Here is a 22,110-nt window from a genome sequence, read left to right as displayed (position 1 = left end):
AAAATATTTCAAATTTTTTGAATTCCGTCAAATTTAAACTACTATAAAATATTTCAAGCTCTTTGAAATCCCTTCAAATTTTTGAAATCAATTAAAAATTCCTGGAATCTTGTAAAATGCCTTCAAATATTTCCTATCGTCTAAAATTCTATTAAATTACTGAAATTAGTAATTTGTAAATACTTTAAAATCTTTTTATATACATTGTAACTTTTCAAAGCTCTTAAAAACACGTTAGAATGTTCGGAAATACCCTAAAATATTTCCAGTCCTTATAAACCCCATCAAATTACTAAAATCAAGTGCAAATTTCTTGCAGTGCAAGTATTAAAAATACCCTAAAATATCTGAAATCCTTTGAAATTTTTTGAAATCCCTTAAAACTTTTTAAAGTTCTTGAAAATTCCTTGAAATTATTAAAAATACCCTCACTTTTCTAAAAACCTTTTGAAATCCCTTTAAATTATTGAATTCTAATAGAAAATGTTTGAAATCTGTAAAAATAACCTAATATGTAAGTTAATTTATTGAAAGGAACGTGACTTAAGTGATCTTTTAATTAAAAAATTGAAAATAGTCATTTTATCTTTAGAAAGTGACATTAAAAGTGATTTGGGAACAAAAGTGACTAAAATCGACTGTATGTCAGCCCTAAATATTCTTGCCAGTTACTTAAAGTGCTTCTTACAACAATTTATTGACTTCTTCAATTATTTAAAATCCCTTACTTTTCCCTGAACAACAATATTCCTTGACTTTTCCCCGATTTTCAGGATTTCCCTGGCCTACGACCACCCTGCTATGTATATTCTAACGTGATAAATGTTCACGTTATAAATATGTTACCACATGTTCTATCTACATAGAAACACATATAATCTAAATATTTATATAATACAAATAGTTCAACATATACAAAGAAGTATTTTCAATATCGTAAAGGAATGAAATATGAAACCTGAATTTTCAGTATTTTCTTCCAAATATCAAAGTTGCATATTTGAACCATATCCAATATTGCTAACCTTCCTTTAAAAGCTGTAACTCTGATCATAACTATTGACTATAGTTATTTCAACTAATTTCTAACTTGAAAAAACCATAAGTAAACTAGGAAAATTTTTTCCGTGCAAGTAATAATATTTTCTTCTTACCTGAGTGACTGGCCTGTCAAGTTTGCTCTTGTCACGTTTTTGATATTCGCCAAATTCAAATTCCTGTGGTTTCTCAAGAACTGGTCTTTCGTAATCGGGTATCTCTGGAAGTTCATAATTCTTCTCTTTTTGAGCCTTTTGTACCTTAACCCTTTTGATTTCCTGCTTCTCGCCTTTATCAACTTTCTGTGGAGAAAGAATATTTTTTTGATGTACATTGATATGCTTGAAATTCCCGTATAGGTTGGTTACTTTTAAAAAGAGATTTAGTGATCATTTTATGGCCAGAGAGGTCGTAATTGAACTTTAGGATGAGTGAGAAACGTCGAGCAGAGTCACCAATATATATTCAATATAATTTATTTATATTTGGGAATTATCTCAATTTCAAATCAGGCAAATTAAAAAAATAAAATAAATTTTTAATTCAATGAGATTGATTTCAAAATATATTTTTTTATTTCGAAACTGGTGGCAAGTATGCTGATAAAAATAAATTTGGAATCTTTATAACTTTTATTTCACGTTGAATAATTGTGTTCATTTTGACTGTATTTATTTCCTTCTGCACTTTTGAGGAAATTTCGGTTATTTTAAACAGTTTGGCGACTCCAATTGGATAATTATTTATACATTTTAACATTTTTTATTAAAAGTAGAGTTTATATATAGTACGAAAGAATGCTTAAAATTATTTCACCTTAAAATTGGTTGGGAGGAAATTCAGTAACAAAATTGTCTAAATTTAAACAAAATCGGACTTACTTTAAGTCCCCATTACCCGAATTTTAGAATTGAGTCTTCGATTTAGGCAAATTTTACTGCAATTAAGGCCCACCATTTTAAGATATGTTTTAAGAATTACTTTGTACATTTAAGTTTTCCATATGAATGAAGTTAATGAGAAATTAACTTAAAAATAACATTCGTAGAAACAAATAAAAATGTTATAAAATATTTTGATTTATTGTGCGAAACAGTAGCCAAACGGCAAAGCATCAATATCATTTGCTAATATTAATTGAATTACGATCTAAAAGGTTTCCCAATCTGGAAATTGGAGAGATTTTTAGATTTACTTGATTATATTTTTTAATTATTATTTTTATTTAATTTATCACAGGCGAAGAAATTTTTAAACTCTTAAAAATAACTAATTATTCGATTTCTCTAAATTTCGTAATTGAGAAAGCTTTTATAATAGGCTGCAAATAATTAGGTAAATGCTGAATGATAAGAAAAATCTTGCGAATTAATCTCAATAAACATTTATGATAAAATATATTATTAATAGTTATACGCTGTAAAATTCTTATTTGCAGGTTTAGTACTGTCACAAAAGCAATAAATGGTTCGATTTCATTTGTTGAATATTATTTATCTGGTTACACATTAGATTATGGCGGATAAAAGAAAATAATAAAATTAAACATTTCTGCTCATATTCGCAAATACAGTAAATAAAGTACACACCCGTATAATACGACGACGCCCATCCAAATTAAAACCGAGCTAAGTGCTACTTAATTTTGGTTATAGGACGAGAAGCTTCAACAGTTTCATGTATTCAAGCGGGCAAATGTGAAGATTTTTAAAAACGATTAACCTTATTTAATAAATAATAACAATTTATATTTATTTTATGCCTGGCAATAATGGAAATAAAATTTTCAAGAGAATATGTTTTTGATTTTGGAATTTTTCCGACAAATAATGTTTATTCTCAGTTATGAAAAACGATCCCTTTATTTCTTTTATGAAATATCCTTAAACATCGAAGTTAAGGTAAATCTAATTAGCTCATTATTTTTCCATTTTCAGCACCAGCACCATCTTTCCATTATTGTGGCAAAAAGCGTCAGTTTCTGGTGTGCATTGTATGTAATCATGTCAGGACCCTCAGAAAAGACATAGGTTTGATTCAAATGGGTCAATTCTTAGTTACTCATTTTTTTTGAATCAATAGAGAGTATTTTCAAATAAATTAAATTTCTTAGAGATGAATTTAATACTCATTCTTTTTTAAACGTATTAAGCTAGTAGTCGTGCGAATAGTTGCATCTCTAAAAAAGTAGTTTTGTTTGCTTTTAACAATTTCTCATGCATATGAATTTTTGAAAAAGTTTAGAGTTTGAACAATAATCGGTTATGTTTGTATTTTCGTGGGAAATTGGAATTTTTAAACAAAAATACAACGGTTTGATTATCTATATATTTTACTGAAGTTAGAATATCAATTTTCATTGATTGTCAGAAGTATTTTTCTTGCTTTTTTATTATTATAGTTTGATTTCTAATGACAGTAAATTTTTCTATGACATTAATCATTAAAACAATGTAAGCAAAAAAATTTTTTGTTAAGACAAATAACTACTATATTTAAAGATGATCTACTTATTTAAAAAAATGGAAACAGTAGAGCTGCAGGGAATATTTTCCCAGAAATAATAAACTATGATTTATTTAAATTCAACTATTTTTTTATGTTTTAAAAGCAACATTAAGAAAAAAATTAAATTACAAAAAGAATAATGAAATAATTCTTTTCGTTTGCGATTTTGAGATCCGATTTGAAAGATTTTAAATAAAATAGTAATATTTTTTCTTTCATAAATAACTAATAATAATATAATTTCAATCCTTCAAATCGTATAAGCCTTTTTTTCTACGTACCTGATTTTTGGCACTACAAATAACATGAAGATACTTCTTTAATTAAAGGGTGGTAGTACAGAATTAGATAACACACATTTCTCCGAAAAGCGTATTGAATAATAAATTCTTGAAAAAGTAAATACATTATTTCATCACACTAAATTCTTTATTTTCTTGTAAAAGAGTACACTCGACTCCCGACATAAGAACTCGCAGCTTACGATATTCCGAGAATTTAAGTTCTCGGCATTTTGATGATGCGGGGTCTGCGGGCTGAGAGAGAAAGAGGCGGTTCTCAGTCAAGCGTGAGAAAGAGCATGAGGGCAGTATCCCGAAGCTTGTTAATTGCGTAAGCTGTTAGCATGCGGCTAAATCCAATGGAAATGGTTAAGGCGACCCCGCCTGTTTACGTTTAGATTCCATCGATTTATGCTGAAAGCCACTGTAAGTCGTGCCCAAATCCGTTCTTATATCGGGAATTGAGTTTAATTTGTTTGTATGAAATATTTGTTTTCCTTATTTATCTTTCCCATACCTCGGGAGGAAGTTTCCATTTTTTGAAAAAGTTCTTATTCAGTTTTCAATTGCCACCAAACACCAATTTTCAAAACCAGTGATATTGTAACCTCAAAATTTTTGGACAATATATTTGGAATTGACTAACTTTTTAAGATCAAAACTTTTTAACCTTGATTCAGAAACTCAATATCTCTGGATTAAGTTTTTTTTTCAAACTGTACATTACATTTTTTGTCGCAGTCTGCAGCCTAGAAAATTTGGTTGGGCTTAAAGCTTAAAATCAGCCTTCGATCAGTCACTGGAAATAAGACTATTACGTCATTTGGTTCTTACATTAAAAGGAGACAGATGTTCATTTTTTATGCTTTCCAGACATTCTGAAAAATGAAACTCTATTTCTTTTTAATATCAGAACAAAATTATGAAATAGTACTATTTGCAACCATCGTGTTAATTTCGGAACTGGGCTTCTGTTTTATCTTTAAATTGTGATTTCAATTTTACAAAACGTTTTTGCGTTCTCCCGAAAAATTCCGATTTTGTTGGTTATCTGATTCTGTACTGCCACCCTTCAACTATATTTCAGATAAGTAATTTCTTTAAATCCATATTTCCTTCAAAAAAATTAAACACTAAAAAAGTTTGAATCAAACAAAATATTTTTTCTCAGTGTGAAAGTGGAGGAGTATTATTGGTAAACGCATCCCACGTTATGGTTTATTCTCTACAGCGTAGAGAGTATTAGTTGCATATCCCACATAAATCAATAATAGAAATATTATACATAGACATTCTATCCTTTATGCAGGCACTAATAAAGTATTTCTTACAGTTTTGTATGGCTTTCGTAAAGAAGGAGAAAACCACAAGTGTAAAGTGTTTTTATTATGTACAGTGTTCATAACAGTAGTGTGGAAAAGAAAATTAGAACATCCAGTCTGTCAAAGAGACAGTATTTGAGAAATAAGAAAGTAGATACAAATTGTGAATATTAGGAGGTTTTAAAATATAGAGTATGCTCATTGTTGTTGCAGAAAGTATAATTAGGTCGGGTGCAGAAGAAAGGTCAAAAATAAAACATATAAATAATCAAGAACAGGAAAGTCAGAAAAAATATCAGAAATGGAAGAGCTATATAGTCAAGAAGATTTTGAGGAATCATCCTCAGTTTGGAGATGATAAAATAGTATGTATTTACAAAATGTCAAGGAATCCAGTAGACAGGACTAGGGTGGCCACTCAGATCAAAATATTGCAGGTTTCCTGGGTGCAAAATTAAATTTTTCATGGTTGAATTTTAAGGGTTTATAATAATTACTATTCCATACTTATTGCATTATTGTGTACATTTTAGCCTTAAGCAGTCAAAATAGCTCTAAAAAAAAAAGAAAAATGGGCTAATTTTTTTTTAGGAAAATAGGGGAATAATTGAGTAATTAATTTTTTAAAATAATATTAAGAAAACATTTGAATTTTAAACTTGAGAAGATAAAAACTTAAGCAAGAAAGATGAATTTAGAATAGAATAGTTTAACTTTTAAGCAAAAGAAACCAATTTCTAACAAAAAAGTGGAATTTTCAACCTACAAAGAGGAATCTTCAACCAAATTATCGAATTTTTAAATCAAAAGGATTAAACTTCAACCGAAAGCAGTTGCATTTTCAACTCAATAGTTAAATTTTCAAGCCAACAGAACGAATCTTTTAGTAAACAGTTGAATTTTCAACCAAAAAGGATTACTTTCCTACCAAAAGTTGAAGTTTCTATCCAAAAAGACGAATTTTCAACAAAACAGTTGAATTTTCGACTAGAAAAAGTGACTTTCTAACAAAATACTTGAATTTAAAAAACAATAACGAAACTTGCCAACAAATAGTTGAATTTTTACCCAAAAGAGATTAATCCTAATGGCAAAATAACAATGAGGTATTTTGACTTCATCTATCAGCTAACTTCACTTTTTTAAAAGCTGAGGCGAAAACAATGAATCAAATGCATGAAACAAAACTTTATTTCTGTAATATCTTTGTAATTAATAACCATTATTATCTTGTTATTATTTCATTAAATAGTAATTAAAAAGTAAAAGTTAAATTAAAAGTAAAGTTAGCTTTTAGTAACATATTAGAAAAATAGGACAAAAATGAACTGAATCCCATGCATTTGGTCCCTTGTTTTACCCTCAGCAGTCTACGAAGTGAAGTTAGCTGTTGTTTTAAGTGAAAATACCTAATAGCACAGTTTTGAAATAAAAAAAAGAGACTTTCAACCAAAAAATTACTTTTAAGAAAAAATGTTAATTTTTAACAAATTAATTACTTTTTCCAACTAATATTAGAATTTGTTACTAAAAAAATGTCTTTTCATCAAAATAATGAAATTTGTCACCCAAAAATATAGTAGCTGAATCGTCAGCAAAATAATTAAACTTTAAAGCAAATAGTATAATTTAAATTTGCTGTCAGTGGTCACCCTGTGGATGGGTTTCAACTCTAAAATTTATGTGATACCGATACGAATTTTTTTTATACGGAACAGAACCATTAAAGTTTCCCGATGTCGGTGTAAGTCGGCAACAGAAATCTTTAGTTTGACACCCTCTTGTTTACTGAAATGATATGATAGAAAATGAATATACTAACGATGGAAAAAATAAAAGTATATATTTTTAAGTTGAAAATAAAATGATATATTATAACAGATTTGAAGAAAAACATTCAGAGAGACTCTGCTTTGTAAAAGCCTCTTATAGAAGGAAAAGTGGAAAAATTGCAGAGTACAGAAGGCTGCATACCAAAAAAGTATGCTCAGGAGAAATTGAGTCAGTAAAACGTAGAAAGTGTGTTGAAAGTAGAGAGAAAAATGTGTGAATAAAGTGGTGCAGCCCCTTTTTCCGGGATACCTTAAGTTCAACAGTGCCATTTTCAGCCTTTTCAGGCTCTTTCGTAACTTTTTTAACAGGTTTGAGCTGAATTGCTTGAAAGCTTTCAACCTTAATTTCCTGTTTAGGTGGTCTGCGTGGCTTTCGTTTTTCGTCGGCGTTGTTTTCCTTTGGCTGTATGTATGCAATATACTAGTTATTATGTGGCAAAAAAATTAAGTTTAAACTTTCTTGTGGTATCGCAGAATATTTTCGACGAGATTGAAATAAATAGATGAATGTTTGCAGTATATTGAGTAAAAATTATTTTTTGTGTACTCACTGAAAATACGTAAAAAAGGACGACACAACATTTAAACAAATCACTCTACGATACAATTTTTTATAGCAAATGCAACTCTTTTGTTTATATTGAAAGACTGATACAGGAATCAGATTCAAAACTTAAAGATCATCTTTTATTCACTTTTACTTAAATTTCAATCAAATATAAATGTGTACAATGACAATAAGTGTTAAATCTGATATTTATTATTTGAAACAATCGGAATATCTGCAATGAAATATTTGTGGAGGAAAGACTCACTTTTAGCTCCACTTTGTTTAGTGATTTCTTTTCTTCCTCGAGGGTCTGAAGCATAAAATTTTCAGATTAGTTTTTTTTCCAAAAGTGATTTTATCAGTGTTTGACACGGCACCAGAAAAAATAAGACATTGCCGTTACCGTTATTATATTAAAATTTGTAGCGCGTTCCTGTCACCAAAATTTGCATAGCATTTTTTTCATTTTATATAACAAGTTTTCTTACAATTTTTTCACTTAAACGAAATATTTTAGCAATAAGAATGGATCCTGTTATCCCCACCTTTTTGGGATAAACCGTTCTTTAAGCCGAGAGAATTTTGTATCCAGAAAATATAATTTTCGAAATTTTCTCTTAAGTGATGAAAGATATCATAAAACAGCTGCAGCTACTATTTTAGAACCTTTCCAGATTTTCTCAAAAGCTTTAGATCGTTTCTTTTTACTTTAAAGTGTTCTTACAGTTAACAATTATATTTTAACTAATATAATTTAATAAAGAATTTTATATTAATAATCTGTTAAGTTTTATGTCGAACAACTAATACGAAGTTAAGACATTCGATTTTTTGGTGATTTTTTTTTCAAGTTTTGGAAATATGAAAACAACATGTTCTGGAAAACCCCATCTTTTTATTGATAAAAAACAATCTCATGATCACAAAAATGGGTTAAATTTTTTTTCACGGATTTTTTTAAAATTTAGAAAATCTTGTTAATTTGTGTCTAAAGTTTCCAAATAAGTATTTTTCATTTTTTATTTATTATTGCTTTTTTTAGTAAACTTAGAAAACACATACCTATTTTTAAGCTTTAAAAAATTTTATTTTCTGTTTTCTACAGATCCTGAAATATGAGCCATTCTTTCAGAAGATCCGTAAAAATCCGTTTCCGCAATATACGTAAAACTAAAAAATAGATTTTATTTAAAACTTAAAAATATGGACGTTTTTTGTTAAGTTTATTAAAAAGCACATGAAAAAATAAATAAATTTAAACTTTACCCAAAATAATTGAAAACATTTTTTCCATACTCTAAAAATGTCAAATCTGAAAATTTGAATCGACTTGCCCAATAGTAAGAAGTTTTTAAAATTTGTTTAAAAATAAGTTTGCAATGTCGCAAAGAAACTTTTCAGTGCTGCTATCAACGAATTGAATCATTTTGAGTTTTTAGGCCCACCCTGCTTAAAAATTTAAAAAAAATTTTTAATTAAAATTTAAAAAAAATGGGAATTAATATAAGTATAGGTTTTTCTGTTGTGAAAATCGAATTATGTTCTCAAACAAATCGTCGCCACCAACTTTTAACGTTTTACAAATTTAATGACGTATTTCAAAAGATGCCGCCTAATTTCCATTTATTTACATCAAAAATATGGAATTTCTCATCGATTATTTGTTCTGTAAGCATTGATCAAACAATAAAAAATCTGATCAGGTTTGGAAAACGCTTTCTTAATCATTTATTTAATAATTTCTTCAATTTGATAATTTGAATGGATTTGCAAAAACTATCTAGCCTTTGTTAACATATTTTTCTAATTTAAACAAAAAAGGTAACAAAACTGTAGATTGTGATGTATGCCAATGGTAAACTTATAAAAATGTTGTTTTTGATATAATAATAAAATGCAAATATTCCTTCTGATTGGTTATCATAACATATAATGTAGTATAAATACCATAAACTAAGTTCGAAAAGTAACGTACTATAAGTTATTTTTAAAGACGCGTAACAAAATGTAACGTCGTGTCAAACACTCAATTTGATAATTTATGTATATTTAAACAAATAATATTTACCCTGCCTGGTTTCAGACTTGTTCTCCTGCTTTCTGCTTCTTCTTTCTGAAAATAGATAAAAAGTTATTTCTTAGAAAACATAAAAAAAAATCATTTCCCTGGTGAAATATGGATGAAATTATATTTGTAATTTTTTAAAATTGTTAAAATAATGTCGCTTCCAAAATGCATTATTATAGTTGAGCCTGAAAGTTTATGGTATAATAGAAACTATATTATTTGATTAATATGATACCATGATACAGATGTCTATTATGAATTATTATGATGGCTGAAATGAATCGTACATGCCGTTGCGATCAGTCCTAATTAAGAAATCCAGTGCTGTTAATAAGAAAATATAGGAACAAAAGAAATTAAATAAATGACGGAAATCGCTGTTAGAATCAGTGAGAATGGCTGAAAATAAATTCACTTCCTATAATGTTAAATGCTTAACTTAATCGTTCCTGGTACTTGCAAAGTGATCAAAATAGTAGTGGTGGTGATGTATTAATTTAGTGTTGTTTATGTGATTAGTAATGTATTATTTATGATTATTTAGCCATTTATTATAATCTGTGATTTCTGTATCATATACCTTAGGCTCTTGTGGTTTGCCAAGAGTAGCTTTTTGTTTTGGTGCTGGTTCTTCCTTCTAAAAAGTATGCAATATTTAGTACGAGTGTCTCGAATATTTAATTTCGCGTTTATTTAAATTTATCGCAATTTAAAAATATCTCGGAAAACAATTATTTCAACTACCTTAGCTTCTTCAGGTTTGCCAAGAGTGGTTTTAGGTTTCAGAATAGGTTCAGCCTAAAATTAAATGAATGTTCTTATTATCTTTTGTTTTATTTCAAAGAGTTTTCAGAATTTTACTACGCTTTTACTCATTTTTGTCAAAAGTATAAGCTCTTTTTCAGAATTGCGCTCAATTCTGCATAAATAATTTAATACCTTATGCTCTTCCGGTTTGCTAAGCGTAGTTTTCGGTTTATCTGGTTCATCCTTCTGAAAGATTATTCAACTTTAAACACCATATTACGAGTATTTGATTGTTTAAATTTACATTGCTTTTATTTTATTTTTCTATTCTACTTAATAATTTTGACATTCACTTGTATAAGTCCTAATCTAGGCTTTCTCTGTGTTTTTTTTATATTTTTGATTCAAATGAAAAGTGTAATATAAAAGAAAATGACATTGTCTTCCGGTAGAATAATATAAAATTTTAGTGATGAATTTAAATAAATAAAAATTTTTTGTTGTTGTACCTTATCGCCCTCTGGTTCGAGAGGTGAGGAATCGTTTGTCTCTTTAGCCTAAATAAAAATGATGTAATATTTAAAAAATTCTAGTTCTTTTTAACAACAAATTAATGTATCGTATGCTTTTGTACCTCTTCACTTTTCTTCTTAACCGAAGTTTTTCGGACAGTCTTTTTTTTAATCTACATAAAAAAACATTTTTTTAAATCCTCTTAATTAAAAAAAAAAACATGTATGTGTAATTTTGTAAGTGTGTATACCTTCTTCCCGTCTGTCGAAGCGAGTGATGATTTACGAGAGGGTTTAGAGTTTTCCTAAAAATAATAATTTGATCATATTTATTATATTGAAAAATTTGTGGAACTAATTAGAATATTAAAAAAAATGGTACCTCCTCATCCTTTGCTTTTTCACCCTTTGCCAAAGAAGGTTTTCGTGAAAGAGCAAGTTTTTCCTGGATATAAAAAAAATCATTTAGAAACGTTCAAAATGAAATTTGCGGTTTAACATTATAGTTGATGTATTTTTGTACCTCTGGCTCGTTTTCTTTGCCAATTGAATTTTTTTTCGTCGGCTTTGGTGTCTCATTATTCTGAAATTTTATGTTTTATTTTTAAAGAAATGCTGCTTTCAGAAATTGCTAACAAAAAAATAAAATAAAAAATAATGTTAATACCTCCTTAAGTTCAAGTTTGCGTGGTGGCACGTATGCGTCCTGAAAATGTTGGTTTTATGAACATTATGATTTTATAAAATTTTACAAAAAGTGTAAAGTACTGAAAAAATTATCCAAAAAAAATGTGTACCTCGTCCTGATCAGGCCAACTGAAGGAAGATTTTCGAGAAGATGCGCGTGAATCCTATAAGTTTACATATTTTTCATTATGTCCATTTTTCATCGTTTACATATTTAATAAAAAATCTTTTTTAATTATATACCTCTGTTATTGTCACTTCTACAATGGACGATTTACGCGATTCATCCTGTATTTCCTAAAATTGAAATGTTATAATTTTACAATTAATTGTTTAATTTCTATTCTCCGACGTTTATTTAAAAACTGACAAATTATCATTTTCTCTACCTCTTCATCCTTAGACTTTCCGTCTTTTGCAAATGAACGTTTTCGGGAAGAAGTATGTTTCTTCTGAATAAAAGTAATTTAATATATATGAATAAGTGAAAATACAAATGCTAAATTCAAGAGTAAAATTAAATGTTTATATACCTCTTCATCTTTTTCTTTTACAAGTGAAGGTTTGCGTGACGTTTTGGGTGTATCAATCTCCTAAAGATAAGTTTTAAAATAAAAATAAAAGACTTTAGTGTATTGGTGTATTCAGGGTGTCTACTCATTTTCGCCTTCCAAGTTTCCGGTTATTTCTCAATTTTCTCATGTTTTATTTCGGTTGTAAATATCAAATCTCTTCTTACCAGAAGCATGAATAAGACGCATTTAACACAATAATTTTCCTATGTGTAATTTCATGTATTTTGATATCTTATAATATTTAAACAAAATAATATTAATAAATAATATTTTTGACATTTCTACAAGTTTTAAATCATTTTTGAATAATTCTAAAACTTCCTAATACACTTTAAATATCTACAGTAATTAATGTTTTCAAATAAAATAGTATGTCAAATTTTTCCATGAATCTTAAAAAAAAATTATTCTGCTGAAGCCTTTTAAAATTCTTAAATATAACGCTTCTTAACCTTTAGAGAACGGGGGTGGTCGAAATATCGACCACCCAATGCACACTAAGTATTTGATGTTTTCGAGCAAATTTTGGTACGTTGAATAAGGGGAAAATAGTGAGAAAGATCCTGCAGACTTTTTGACCTTGATAATCGTCATTCCAGGATCAAAAAACAATTTTTTTTAGACTAAAAACTCGGTTTATACACTTTTGGTAGGAAATAGATCGTCATTCTGACGTCAAGAATGATGTCAAGATTTTTGCCACTATTTTTTTAGTACTAGGCACATAAAAACATGCATGAACCAACTTTGACGCTAAAATAGCAGCAAATAAATAAATAAATAAACCACTTGACCTTGAAATCTCGATTTTCAAGGTCACGTCTGCGTTCAGGATTTTTTGCACTATTTTTTTCTTACTCAGCGCCTCAAAAAACATGGGTATGCCAACCATAACGCTAAGATCTAAAAAAGTGACCTTGAGATGGTGATTTTCAAGAGCAAGGGTGCCTTGAGGATTTCTTTCACTATTTTTTTCGTACTCAACGCTTCAAAAAATATGGGTATGCAAAACTGTAACGCTGAAATATCATAAAAGTTTTTTTTTATATTGGCTTTTACGTTGCGGACGGAGGTGGTCGATATATCGACCATCTGTCAGATCGGGGACTTGAAATGAGTTTTCTGTTGAAATTATGCATCAATTTTTGGTCAAATTAAATCTCGATTTGAACGGAAATTTTCCCGTCCTCTAAAGGTTAATCTTATTTCATATTCTTCAAAAATCCACATTTTGTTATATATATATATATATATATATTTTTTGAACTTTTTAAATTTATTATTATTTTTTAAACAATATTAATTTTAAACAAATTAGTTGAATCTTCAACCAAGAACGATTATTTTTTAGTCTGTTGCATCTTTAACCAAAAAAGATGGAATTTTTACCACAAGTGATACATTTTCGATAAACTAGTTTAATTTTTAATCCAAAATTATGAATGCTTTAATTGAAAGTTCATTTTAAACCAGATATTTGTATTTTATAACTGAAAAAGACCAATTTTTTTAAAAATGGTTACATTTTCAACTGAGAAGATGAATTTTCGACCAATGAATTTTTAATAAAGTAGTTAAACTTTTAATTAAGAGTGAAATTTACAACCAAATAACTAATTAGTTTTCAACGAAGAATGAATTACCCGATATTGAAACTAAAAATATTTTTATTTTAAATAAAGAAAATTAGAATTCATCGAAAAATACCAATTTTCAACAAAAACGAAATTTGTCAATTATATTTTAATTTAACAAATTTAGTTTTAAAGAAACAATCGCATTTTTACCCGAAAAGGCGAGTAAATAACAAAATTGCGTTTGTAACATTTTGAAATTTTCTTCAAAAATTAATTTAAAAAAAAAGAAAATCATTTATAGTTTTCCAAGGAATCTAATTTTTTTCTCAAACTTTTCGAAATGTTTAAATTTGGAATTATTTTGTGATCTTTTCAAAACGTTTAAATATATTTTCAAATTATTCGAATTTTTCCTTTCAAGTTAAGAACATTTTTACAGACATTTCTAAACCTTCTAGGTATCTTTTAAAATGATTGGTCTAAAATTTATTTTTATAATTCTGCATAATTTGAAAAATTCGCTTCAAAATTTTGCAGATGCTTTTTTCAAAATTTTGAAAATTTCTTTAGATATTTTTGGGAAATTTTTCGATTCTGTTAAATCTTTCAAAATTCAGATTTCCCGAAACGTTAAAGTTAATTCCTGGCTCGAATTTTATTGCCAGTTAATTTCCAGTTTTCCCCTGCTTACTTTAATTCTCGGCTACTTCCGGGTTTCTCGGATAGTAGACACCCTATGTATTTTACGAAATAAAGATGTACGATAAAATATTTTTTCGTAATTAAAAAATTAATGCAGAGTGTACCTCTTTAAGTCCACGTTTAATGGGCGGCACATACATATCCTGAAAATTTATTTTTTATGAAATTCAAGAAATTTACTTCAGTTTTTATAAAGAAAAATTTGCAAACATTGTGTACCTCATCTTGGTCGGGCCAATTGAACGAAGATTTGCGAGAAGATGCTCGTGATCCCTATAATAATTTATGTATTTTTTTACTATTGTTTTATATTAAAAAGCTCCATTTTTTAAATTTTCAATTTTGTACCTCAGTTTCTGTCACTTGTGTAATTGACGATTTACGCGAAGCATCATGTTTTTCCTAAAATATAATTTTCGTATTTCAGATTTCTAGGACTGATTTTAAACATTTTATCTGGTAAAATATGTGAAAACTAATTTTGTAATCTTTGTAATTTCTGGGATATGTACCTTTTCTTCAGTGGTAATGTTTGTGGATGTTCTTCGCGATGGTGAAGGTGTTCCCTAAAAGTACCAATTTCTTTAAGTTATAATTTCGATAATTTTAGTATCGAGAAAGATTTAAGAGAAGGATTCATAGGACAGATTTCGAAAACAAGACGTGTAGAAAAATTGTGATAGGCTAGAATGTAGATTGTAGAAGTGTAATAGAGAAAGCCTGAGACTCAGACGTAGTAAAAGTCAGAAATCCTAAGTAGAGTAGAACAGAATTTGGTCAGACGAAGTAAAGATTTCTTGACATATCCGTGCAGCAATAATATAGATTATTAGGAATTAGTGGTTATTATTTTATTATCACAATGATTATTACTGCGTTATAGTTTTGTTTGAATTTTTAATAAACAGTAATGGGAAGTAACTAGTTTCTTGTAACTAGTTATTTTTTTGGTAACGATAGTTCTGGCAAAGTTAACTTTGTAAATGAATAACGAATTGGCAACTAATTACATTGCAGCAGCCTAATTTTCTTGAAAAAAGTGAAAAAGTAACCTACTTAAACAGAAAATGTTACCAGAATTGACAAATCTACTTTTGAATACAAAATAATTTGAAAAAATTTGATCAAATTTATAAGAAATCCATGTGAATTTGTAGGAATTCGGGATAAATTAAAAAAATATATACCAACGAATTGCATGAAACTCAAGTGAATTCAAAGGAATAAAATTGAAGGGAAATGAGAAGAATTCAATGAGATTCACACAAATTCAATGTAAACTCTTAAAAAATGCAATTGAATTGAAAAAATTGAAGGTGATTGAAAAAGTTTTAAATGTCTAGAATAATCCACTGGTTTCAGTCAAATTGGTTTGAATATTGATAAATTCAGGATCATTCAAGATGATTTCATAGAATCCCCAAGAATTCAAGGTGAGTCCCAAAGACGATTCGTTTAAAAACGAAAATGTTTAAAAATTCATTTAATTGAGTAAAATTGAATGAATTGAGAACATATCTAGCGAATTCCAAATAATTCAAATGAGTTTTTAAAAATTCGAAAAATATCAAATATTCCACAGATTTCAATTAAATGAAAGCTACTTTAGAATTAAAGGAAATTCGAGAGTCTTTGAAGAATATCATAAGAATGATTAAGACTGAAAATCAACCAAATATAAAAAATCGTGAAATTTGCATCGAATTGAGTAAACTCGGAGTTAACAGAATTCAGGGCGAATCAACAGAATTCATTAGAATTAAAAAAAAGAAACCAAAAAATAAAATAAAATTCGAGTGAATTCAGAGAAACTTAGGGAAAATGAGAATATTTCGATAAAATTCATAAAGATTGAAGGAGAAAAAAACTTTTTAAAATGTTTTTTAAAGATTTAAATTAATTAAAAAGAATAATAAAAAATACCTCATCGTCAATTAAACCATTTTAATCCTAAGAAGCTGCATTAATTTCAGCGGATTTAAACGAAATTCGAAAAAATGCAGGACGTATTAAAAATAATAAAAATAATGTTTAGATTTCAAAGATCACTGAAGTGATATTTTTATTTGAAAAAGTGAATATAGTGAACTTATCTTAAAAAAGTGAATTCAGAAGAATTACAAAAAAAAATCATATATCTTTTAGCTGTCTGTTCAAATTCATTTAAAGAAGTAACTAAAGTCATTTTTTAATCTTAAACAAGTGACTAAAAATTAATTTAAAAAAGAAAAGTAACTAAAAGTGATTTGAGTGACTTTGTGGCAGCCCTGAATGAGTATAGAAATGAGCGTTTATTATTGCCCTCAGTATATACAGTAAAACTCTTCTATAGCGCCGATGTTGCGGCTGACGGTTGGTGGGAACAACTCATTATAGCCTGCTCCGATTTTGTTTCTTCACGCCTGAGTGGTCGCCTGAGTGACAGCTGAAGATCCCGCGCACCCCGCGCAGCTCCTGTTACACCTACCTGCGGCGCGGCATCAATTTTTGGCAGGGCTATAGAAGGGAGGGCTATTGAAGGGTTTCACTGTACTTCTTAAATACAAAAGAAACTTAAAAAATAACGATAGTAACTTTTTTTTCAAAGGAAACCGAGAAAAGTTGTATTTTTAAACGCTAACAATAAAGATAACTAGTTCCTAGTAAAAAATAACTTTCCCATCACTGTTAAGAAATATAAAATATAAAAATTCTCAATTTATTGCTTTTAGGTTTGCTATTGCTGAAAGATATACTAGTTTGAAGAGATTTTTTAGTAAATAAGAAAGTATATAAATAAGTTACAAGTTTATTATAAGAATAAGAAAATATTTTAGATAGATGGAATTATTTTGAAGCAAGTATTTTAAGCTATTGTCTACCTTGGCTTCTGCTGGTTTTCCAATGGATGGTTTTCTCTTGGTGGGTGCTTTATCCTAAAAGACGCAAGTGTTTAAAATTACATGGGACAAATATTGATTATCAGTATAAACAATTCACATATTCAAACAATATATCACGCCATGTTTCCTCAATCGTAGTTAATGTAATGTTTATTGTGTTAACCTTGAAATTGTGAAAGAGAAGCTGTTCTCTTGCCATTTCTTTGATCAGATATATCACAATATAGATTTTATTTAGTACAAAAAAACTTCTCGTAAATATCAATAATAAATTATTAATAACTAGCAATAAATGTATGCGCTCAAAGTGTGCGATCACAGCTCTGGTTTTTTATTTCCTAACATTAAAATTATGAGCAACTTAAAAACCAATATTAAACAGATTTTCAAATATTTATGTTTAAAAATTTTTAAACAATAATATTAATAATTTAGAAATAAACTCGCTTCAAATTTGAAAATTATATTTTAAAGGATTTTAAAAAGAGAAAGTTCCACATTAAACAATTTTAGATTTGGTAAGATTTTGAAAAGGGGAAATATTTCGAATGAAATAAAAAAGACAATTTCAAAATGTTAAAAATTAAAACATTTTCACACTATAATATTGTAATTTGATCATTTAAAATTAAAAAAAAATTAAATGGTAATATTTATAATCAAAAGTTTTTAAAATTGAATAAATTACAAATTTAAATAATTTTCAATTGGAACTGATTGAAATGTGACAATTTGAAATTAAAAACTGAATTGAATGCTTCACAGTCAAAGCTTTTGAAAGTTTAGTATTCAGCAGTTAAAATTCATTCGAAAGAATTAAGATGTTTTTCTTTTTTAAGTCACTGTCCTTTTATCGTTCGAAATGGTTACATTTTCAATTATGTAAAACTTAAAAATTCAATTATTAAAAAAAAACGTTTCAAATAGAAAGTAAGTTTTGAATGGGAAACATTCAAAATGAAAAAATATCTACTGCGGAATGCTAAATCTTTCTTATACTCAAAGCCTTTAAAATTAAAAAAAATATTTGTAGGTAAATTTAAATCGTTTGAAAATTATATTTTTTACAATTATATCCTTTAAAATTGGAAAGATTGAATATTCCTACAAAATAAAATTCCTGACACTGTAAGATTGCCGAAAAAGAACCTTTTTCATCTTTGTATTTCTAATAAATTAATGATTAAAGAATTGTTTTTTTATTGTTTAAATTTCGGGAATTTTTTTGTAGTTTAGGGAAGTTTAGTGTCAGATAGTTTATAATTAGTCAGTTTTCTTTCGGCAAATTATTATTCAGGAATTTTTCAATTTGTGATTTTTATATTTTGAATATTTACTTTTTTGAGAATTTCACAGGTCTGATTCCAGTATTTGAAATTGCACAATTTGAACCTTACAGTTGGAAATTGTTTTTTTCTTAAGTTTGCTTTAAATGTTCAAAATTTTGAAACATTTTTAAATAATAAATAATTCTCTGTCACATTAAATTAAATTCTATTGATATAAAAATTGTTTCATTGAATTTTAAAACGACTATCAAGGCTTTCCATTTTATTTCAATTAAAATTTTAATTATATTAAAACCTTAAAAAAGTATATTCTTTCTAATCGGAAACTTTAGACATGAATTAATTCAAATTTGAATCTATAAGAATTAAGCAATAAATAAATTAATTAATGGTAGATTATTATAGTTAATAATTATTTAAAAGGTTTTAATATTTTGTGTTTTTAATGAGTTTTTGTGATCTATTCTAAGTAAAAGAATGTGTGGAAAAAGTTCTTTTTCCGAATGTAAGTGCTAAATGATGTGATAGTTTTTATGGGTTGATATTTCATAATAATATAAATAAATAAAACTCGTTTCCCAATTATAATTTAAAAAAAAAAGAAATAATCCAAACCCATTAAAACTTTCAGTATGAATTTGTGTGTATAAAGTATTTATTATGTGTACCTCAATCTCCCCATTGGTACCGTCAACCGCAGATTTATTTTTTGGTTTCAGCTCGTCTTTCTATAAATTTAGTTCAAATATAATTAAATGTTAGTATTCAAGTTTCATACACATATAAATAGATTGTAAAATGCTTCAACTATTTTTCAATCACAAATTATTCATCAGCATATTACTATTTTTACATTGTATAATTTTTTTAATGACTATTAATTTAATTATTATTTATTAAATAATAATGGAAAAATCACATATGTGTGTACCTTTGGTTCTTCTGGTTTGGTCGTAGTGGGTTTGGGTTTTTTGATAGAATCACGCTTCTGAAAGTCAAAAATATGTCGTGAAAAAATTGTTTACACCAACAATTTAAGTGCGTGGCCAAAAATGTATTCATTGTGTTAATTGTAAATAAGACTTGTTAAAAATTGTATAATTGTAGAATCATAATTGTGTAAGTGTGTGTGTGTGTGTATAAAAGGTGTACCTTTTCTTCTTGTGGTTTCTGTAGACTAGGTTTTCGTTTTGTACTTGGTTCATCCTGAAATAGGTCAAATAATTTTATTTAATATATGTAAATGTATCATCTATATTTTTCTGCGTATAATATTCATAGTCTTAATAAATAAAAAAGAATGTGAGATATGTAAAAAAGAGTTAATGTAAGAATTTTCAGAGTGAATAAAACTTCAAGCACAGCCACTTTTTCTGGAAAGTTAAAAGAAAAATCCTTACAAAAAATTATAGTCAAGCACAGAGAAATATGCTTTTAGTAAATAGAGAATATTCTAGGATGAAGCAGACTGCAATATAAATAAAGGGATAAGAAATATGTTTGCCCTAAATTATCGGATTTAAATATTAAAAATGTTTCTAATGATAAAATCAGCTTCCTCCTAAATGATGGTATCTAAAAAGCATAGACACAAAAAGTTATTAACAGAATTGTTATCACAATACAGAAATGATTTTAATGCACTGGAGAACTTATTTTAAGATTATTCAATATTCATTTTATTTTAAATATCGTAATCAATTAGAAGAATAGATACCAATGTGCAAGAAGTGTAAGTGTGCATTTTTTCATTTAATGTTGTGTGTACCTTAAAAGAATAAGTATTTTCGTCAAAAGGAGATTTGTCTTTTGAAATTGATCCGTTCTAAACACAAATGAAAAAAATTATTAATTTACAATGGTCATTTTACTTTAGTTTAATAAACCTTAATTCATTTGTTTCTATTTACTCATTTCAATTGTACCTTCACTTTTTGAGTTTTGTCTACTGAAATTCTCCGTTCTGATAATACATCCTCCTAAAAAAGGATTTGAATTTAAAGTAAATTATTTATAAGCTTGAGAAAAATTAAAAAGATGTTTCAGATAAAGCGTTGAAATATTATAGTTATTAGGCCTCGAACTCATTTGAGGAATTAAAAATAATGTGCATGCAATTTTTTAAATTTTACACTTAAAGCTTGGCGTAAAATATACATCTCCAAGAAAATCGCATGGCATCCTTTCGAATCCTTTAAAATACCCAAAAACCTTTAACATCCTTTACGAACTTTGAAATCTCTTAAAATCTGTAGCAACCTCTTAATAACTTAAAATTTCTTTTAAAATCATATGAATCTGTAATCTATTCGAAATCCTCAGAAATTCCTGGAAATTTTATTTAATTTATTCCCTAAAGTTCCCCAGAAATTCGTTAGAATCCCTTGAAATCTCTTAAATATCGTGGATATCCTCAATATCTTTTTATAATTCTTTACAATTTTATGAAACCTTGCGAAACTCTTTGAAAAACCTTAACAAATTTTAAATCTTGTTTCTTACTTCCTCAAATATTGTGAAATTCCTTAAAATCTTTCTGAACATGTGACATTTTATGAAATCTTATACAATCATTTTAAGTTTCTTGAAATTTGTTTTGAATATTCTATAACCCTTACGCATTTATTTGAAATCTCATGAAATTCCTCGGAATATTTTGAAGTAGGCTTAATTCTTAAAAGTCCTTTGAAAATTCCTTAAATCTGGTGAAATCGCTCAAAATCGTTTGAAATGATATAGAACTTGATACCTTTTATTTCGCTTTAAACTACTTTTAACAAATTTTCAATTCTTACAATCGTCTGCAGCCCCATAAAATCCTATGAAATCCGTAGAAATTCCTAGAAGCCCCATAAAATTTAATTTCGTTTTATTTATTCCCTTAAGCTCTCTAGAAATACGTTGGAATAGCTTAAAATATTTAAAATATTCATTGGGGGTTTATTAAATACCTAAAACTATTAAGAATCCCCAGAAATCCCTGGAAATTGGTCAAATCCACTTGATCATGTGAAATCCCTATTAATCCCACAAAAATCGAATAAAATCCAGTAATCCCCTTAAAATCTTTAAAAATATCCTAGAGGCTTTGAAAATCCATAAAGTCGAGAGAAATCCAGAGAAATATATTATAAACTCTACAATTTATTTAAATCCATTGAAATCCATAGAAATTCCTTATAATCTTGTTGAATATATTTTTTGTAATCCTATGACTCCCTCAAATATAAAAAAAGTCCTTCAAATCTTCGAAGTCTTTCGAAATCTTTCGAAATCTTATAGAATTATTCGAAATTTCTTGCAAATTTTTAATCGGCGAATTTTCTTTAACCCTACGAAATTTTTTGAAATCTTATTAAATTCCTCGAAATATTCAAAGTACACTATATTCTTTAAACTCATTTGAAATTATAAAAATCCCTGAAATATGGTGGAATCCTTAAGGGGGGATTCTTATATAGATGGCTCAAAAAATCGATTTTTTTTTATTACATAAATCGATAGTATTATATTTCGAAAGTATTCTCTGAAATTTTCAGA

General features: G+C 27.5%; 1 protein-coding gene across 36 annotated transcripts in view; it reads right to left on the bottom strand.

Moving 5' to 3' along the window:
* LOC117170504 (twitchin) overlaps nt 1-22,110 on the bottom strand; it is a 182,578-nt gene that overhangs the window by 101,995 nt on the left and 58,473 nt on the right. For 24 of the 36 annotated variants that reach the window (XM_033357278.1, XM_033357240.1, XM_033357247.1 and 21 more), the window contains 27 exons: nt 20,496-20,549; nt 20,339-20,395; nt 19,723-19,776; nt 19,502-19,558; nt 19,239-19,298; nt 17,261-17,314; nt 14,912-14,965; nt 14,748-14,801; nt 14,619-14,672; nt 14,504-14,542; nt 12,079-12,138; nt 11,935-11,997; nt 11,789-11,842; nt 11,656-11,709; nt 11,526-11,564; nt 11,382-11,441; nt 11,241-11,303; nt 11,110-11,163; nt 10,981-11,031; nt 10,856-10,903; nt 10,539-10,592; nt 10,344-10,397; nt 10,180-10,236; nt 9,600-9,644; nt 7,797-7,841; nt 7,232-7,384; nt 1,155-1,340 (listed from right to left, as the gene is read on the bottom strand). In XM_033357278.1, the coding sequence (XP_033213169.1) occupies nt 1,155-1,340; nt 7,232-7,384; nt 7,797-7,841; nt 9,600-9,644; nt 10,180-10,236; nt 10,344-10,397; nt 10,539-10,592; nt 10,856-10,903; nt 10,981-11,031; nt 11,110-11,163; nt 11,241-11,303; nt 11,382-11,441; nt 11,526-11,564; nt 11,656-11,709; nt 11,789-11,842; nt 11,935-11,997; nt 12,079-12,138; nt 14,504-14,542; nt 14,619-14,672; nt 14,748-14,801; nt 14,912-14,965; nt 17,261-17,314; nt 19,239-19,298; nt 19,502-19,558; nt 19,723-19,776; nt 20,339-20,395; nt 20,496-20,549 (1,677 nt within the window). The remainder of the gene's footprint in view (nt 1-1,154; nt 1,341-7,231; nt 7,385-7,796; nt 7,842-9,599; nt 9,645-10,179; nt 10,237-10,343; nt 10,398-10,538; nt 10,593-10,855; nt 10,904-10,980; nt 11,032-11,109; nt 11,164-11,240; nt 11,304-11,381; nt 11,442-11,525; nt 11,565-11,655; nt 11,710-11,788; nt 11,843-11,934; nt 11,998-12,078; nt 12,139-14,503; nt 14,543-14,618; nt 14,673-14,747; nt 14,802-14,911; nt 14,966-17,260; nt 17,315-19,238; nt 19,299-19,501; nt 19,559-19,722; nt 19,777-20,338; nt 20,396-20,495; nt 20,550-22,110) is intronic. The other 12 variants (XM_033357254.1, XM_033357273.1, XM_033357259.1 and 9 more) reach the window with 8 other exon arrangements.

Source organism: Belonocnema kinseyi, chromosome 4, assembly GCF_010883055.1.
Source record: "Belonocnema kinseyi isolate 2016_QV_RU_SX_M_011 chromosome 4, B_treatae_v1, whole genome shotgun sequence".
NCBI lineage: Eukaryota > Metazoa > Arthropoda > Insecta > Hymenoptera > Cynipidae > Belonocnema > Belonocnema kinseyi.
Note: the sequence above shows the minus strand (reverse complement) of the source record. Positions and strands in the feature narration are given on the sequence as shown.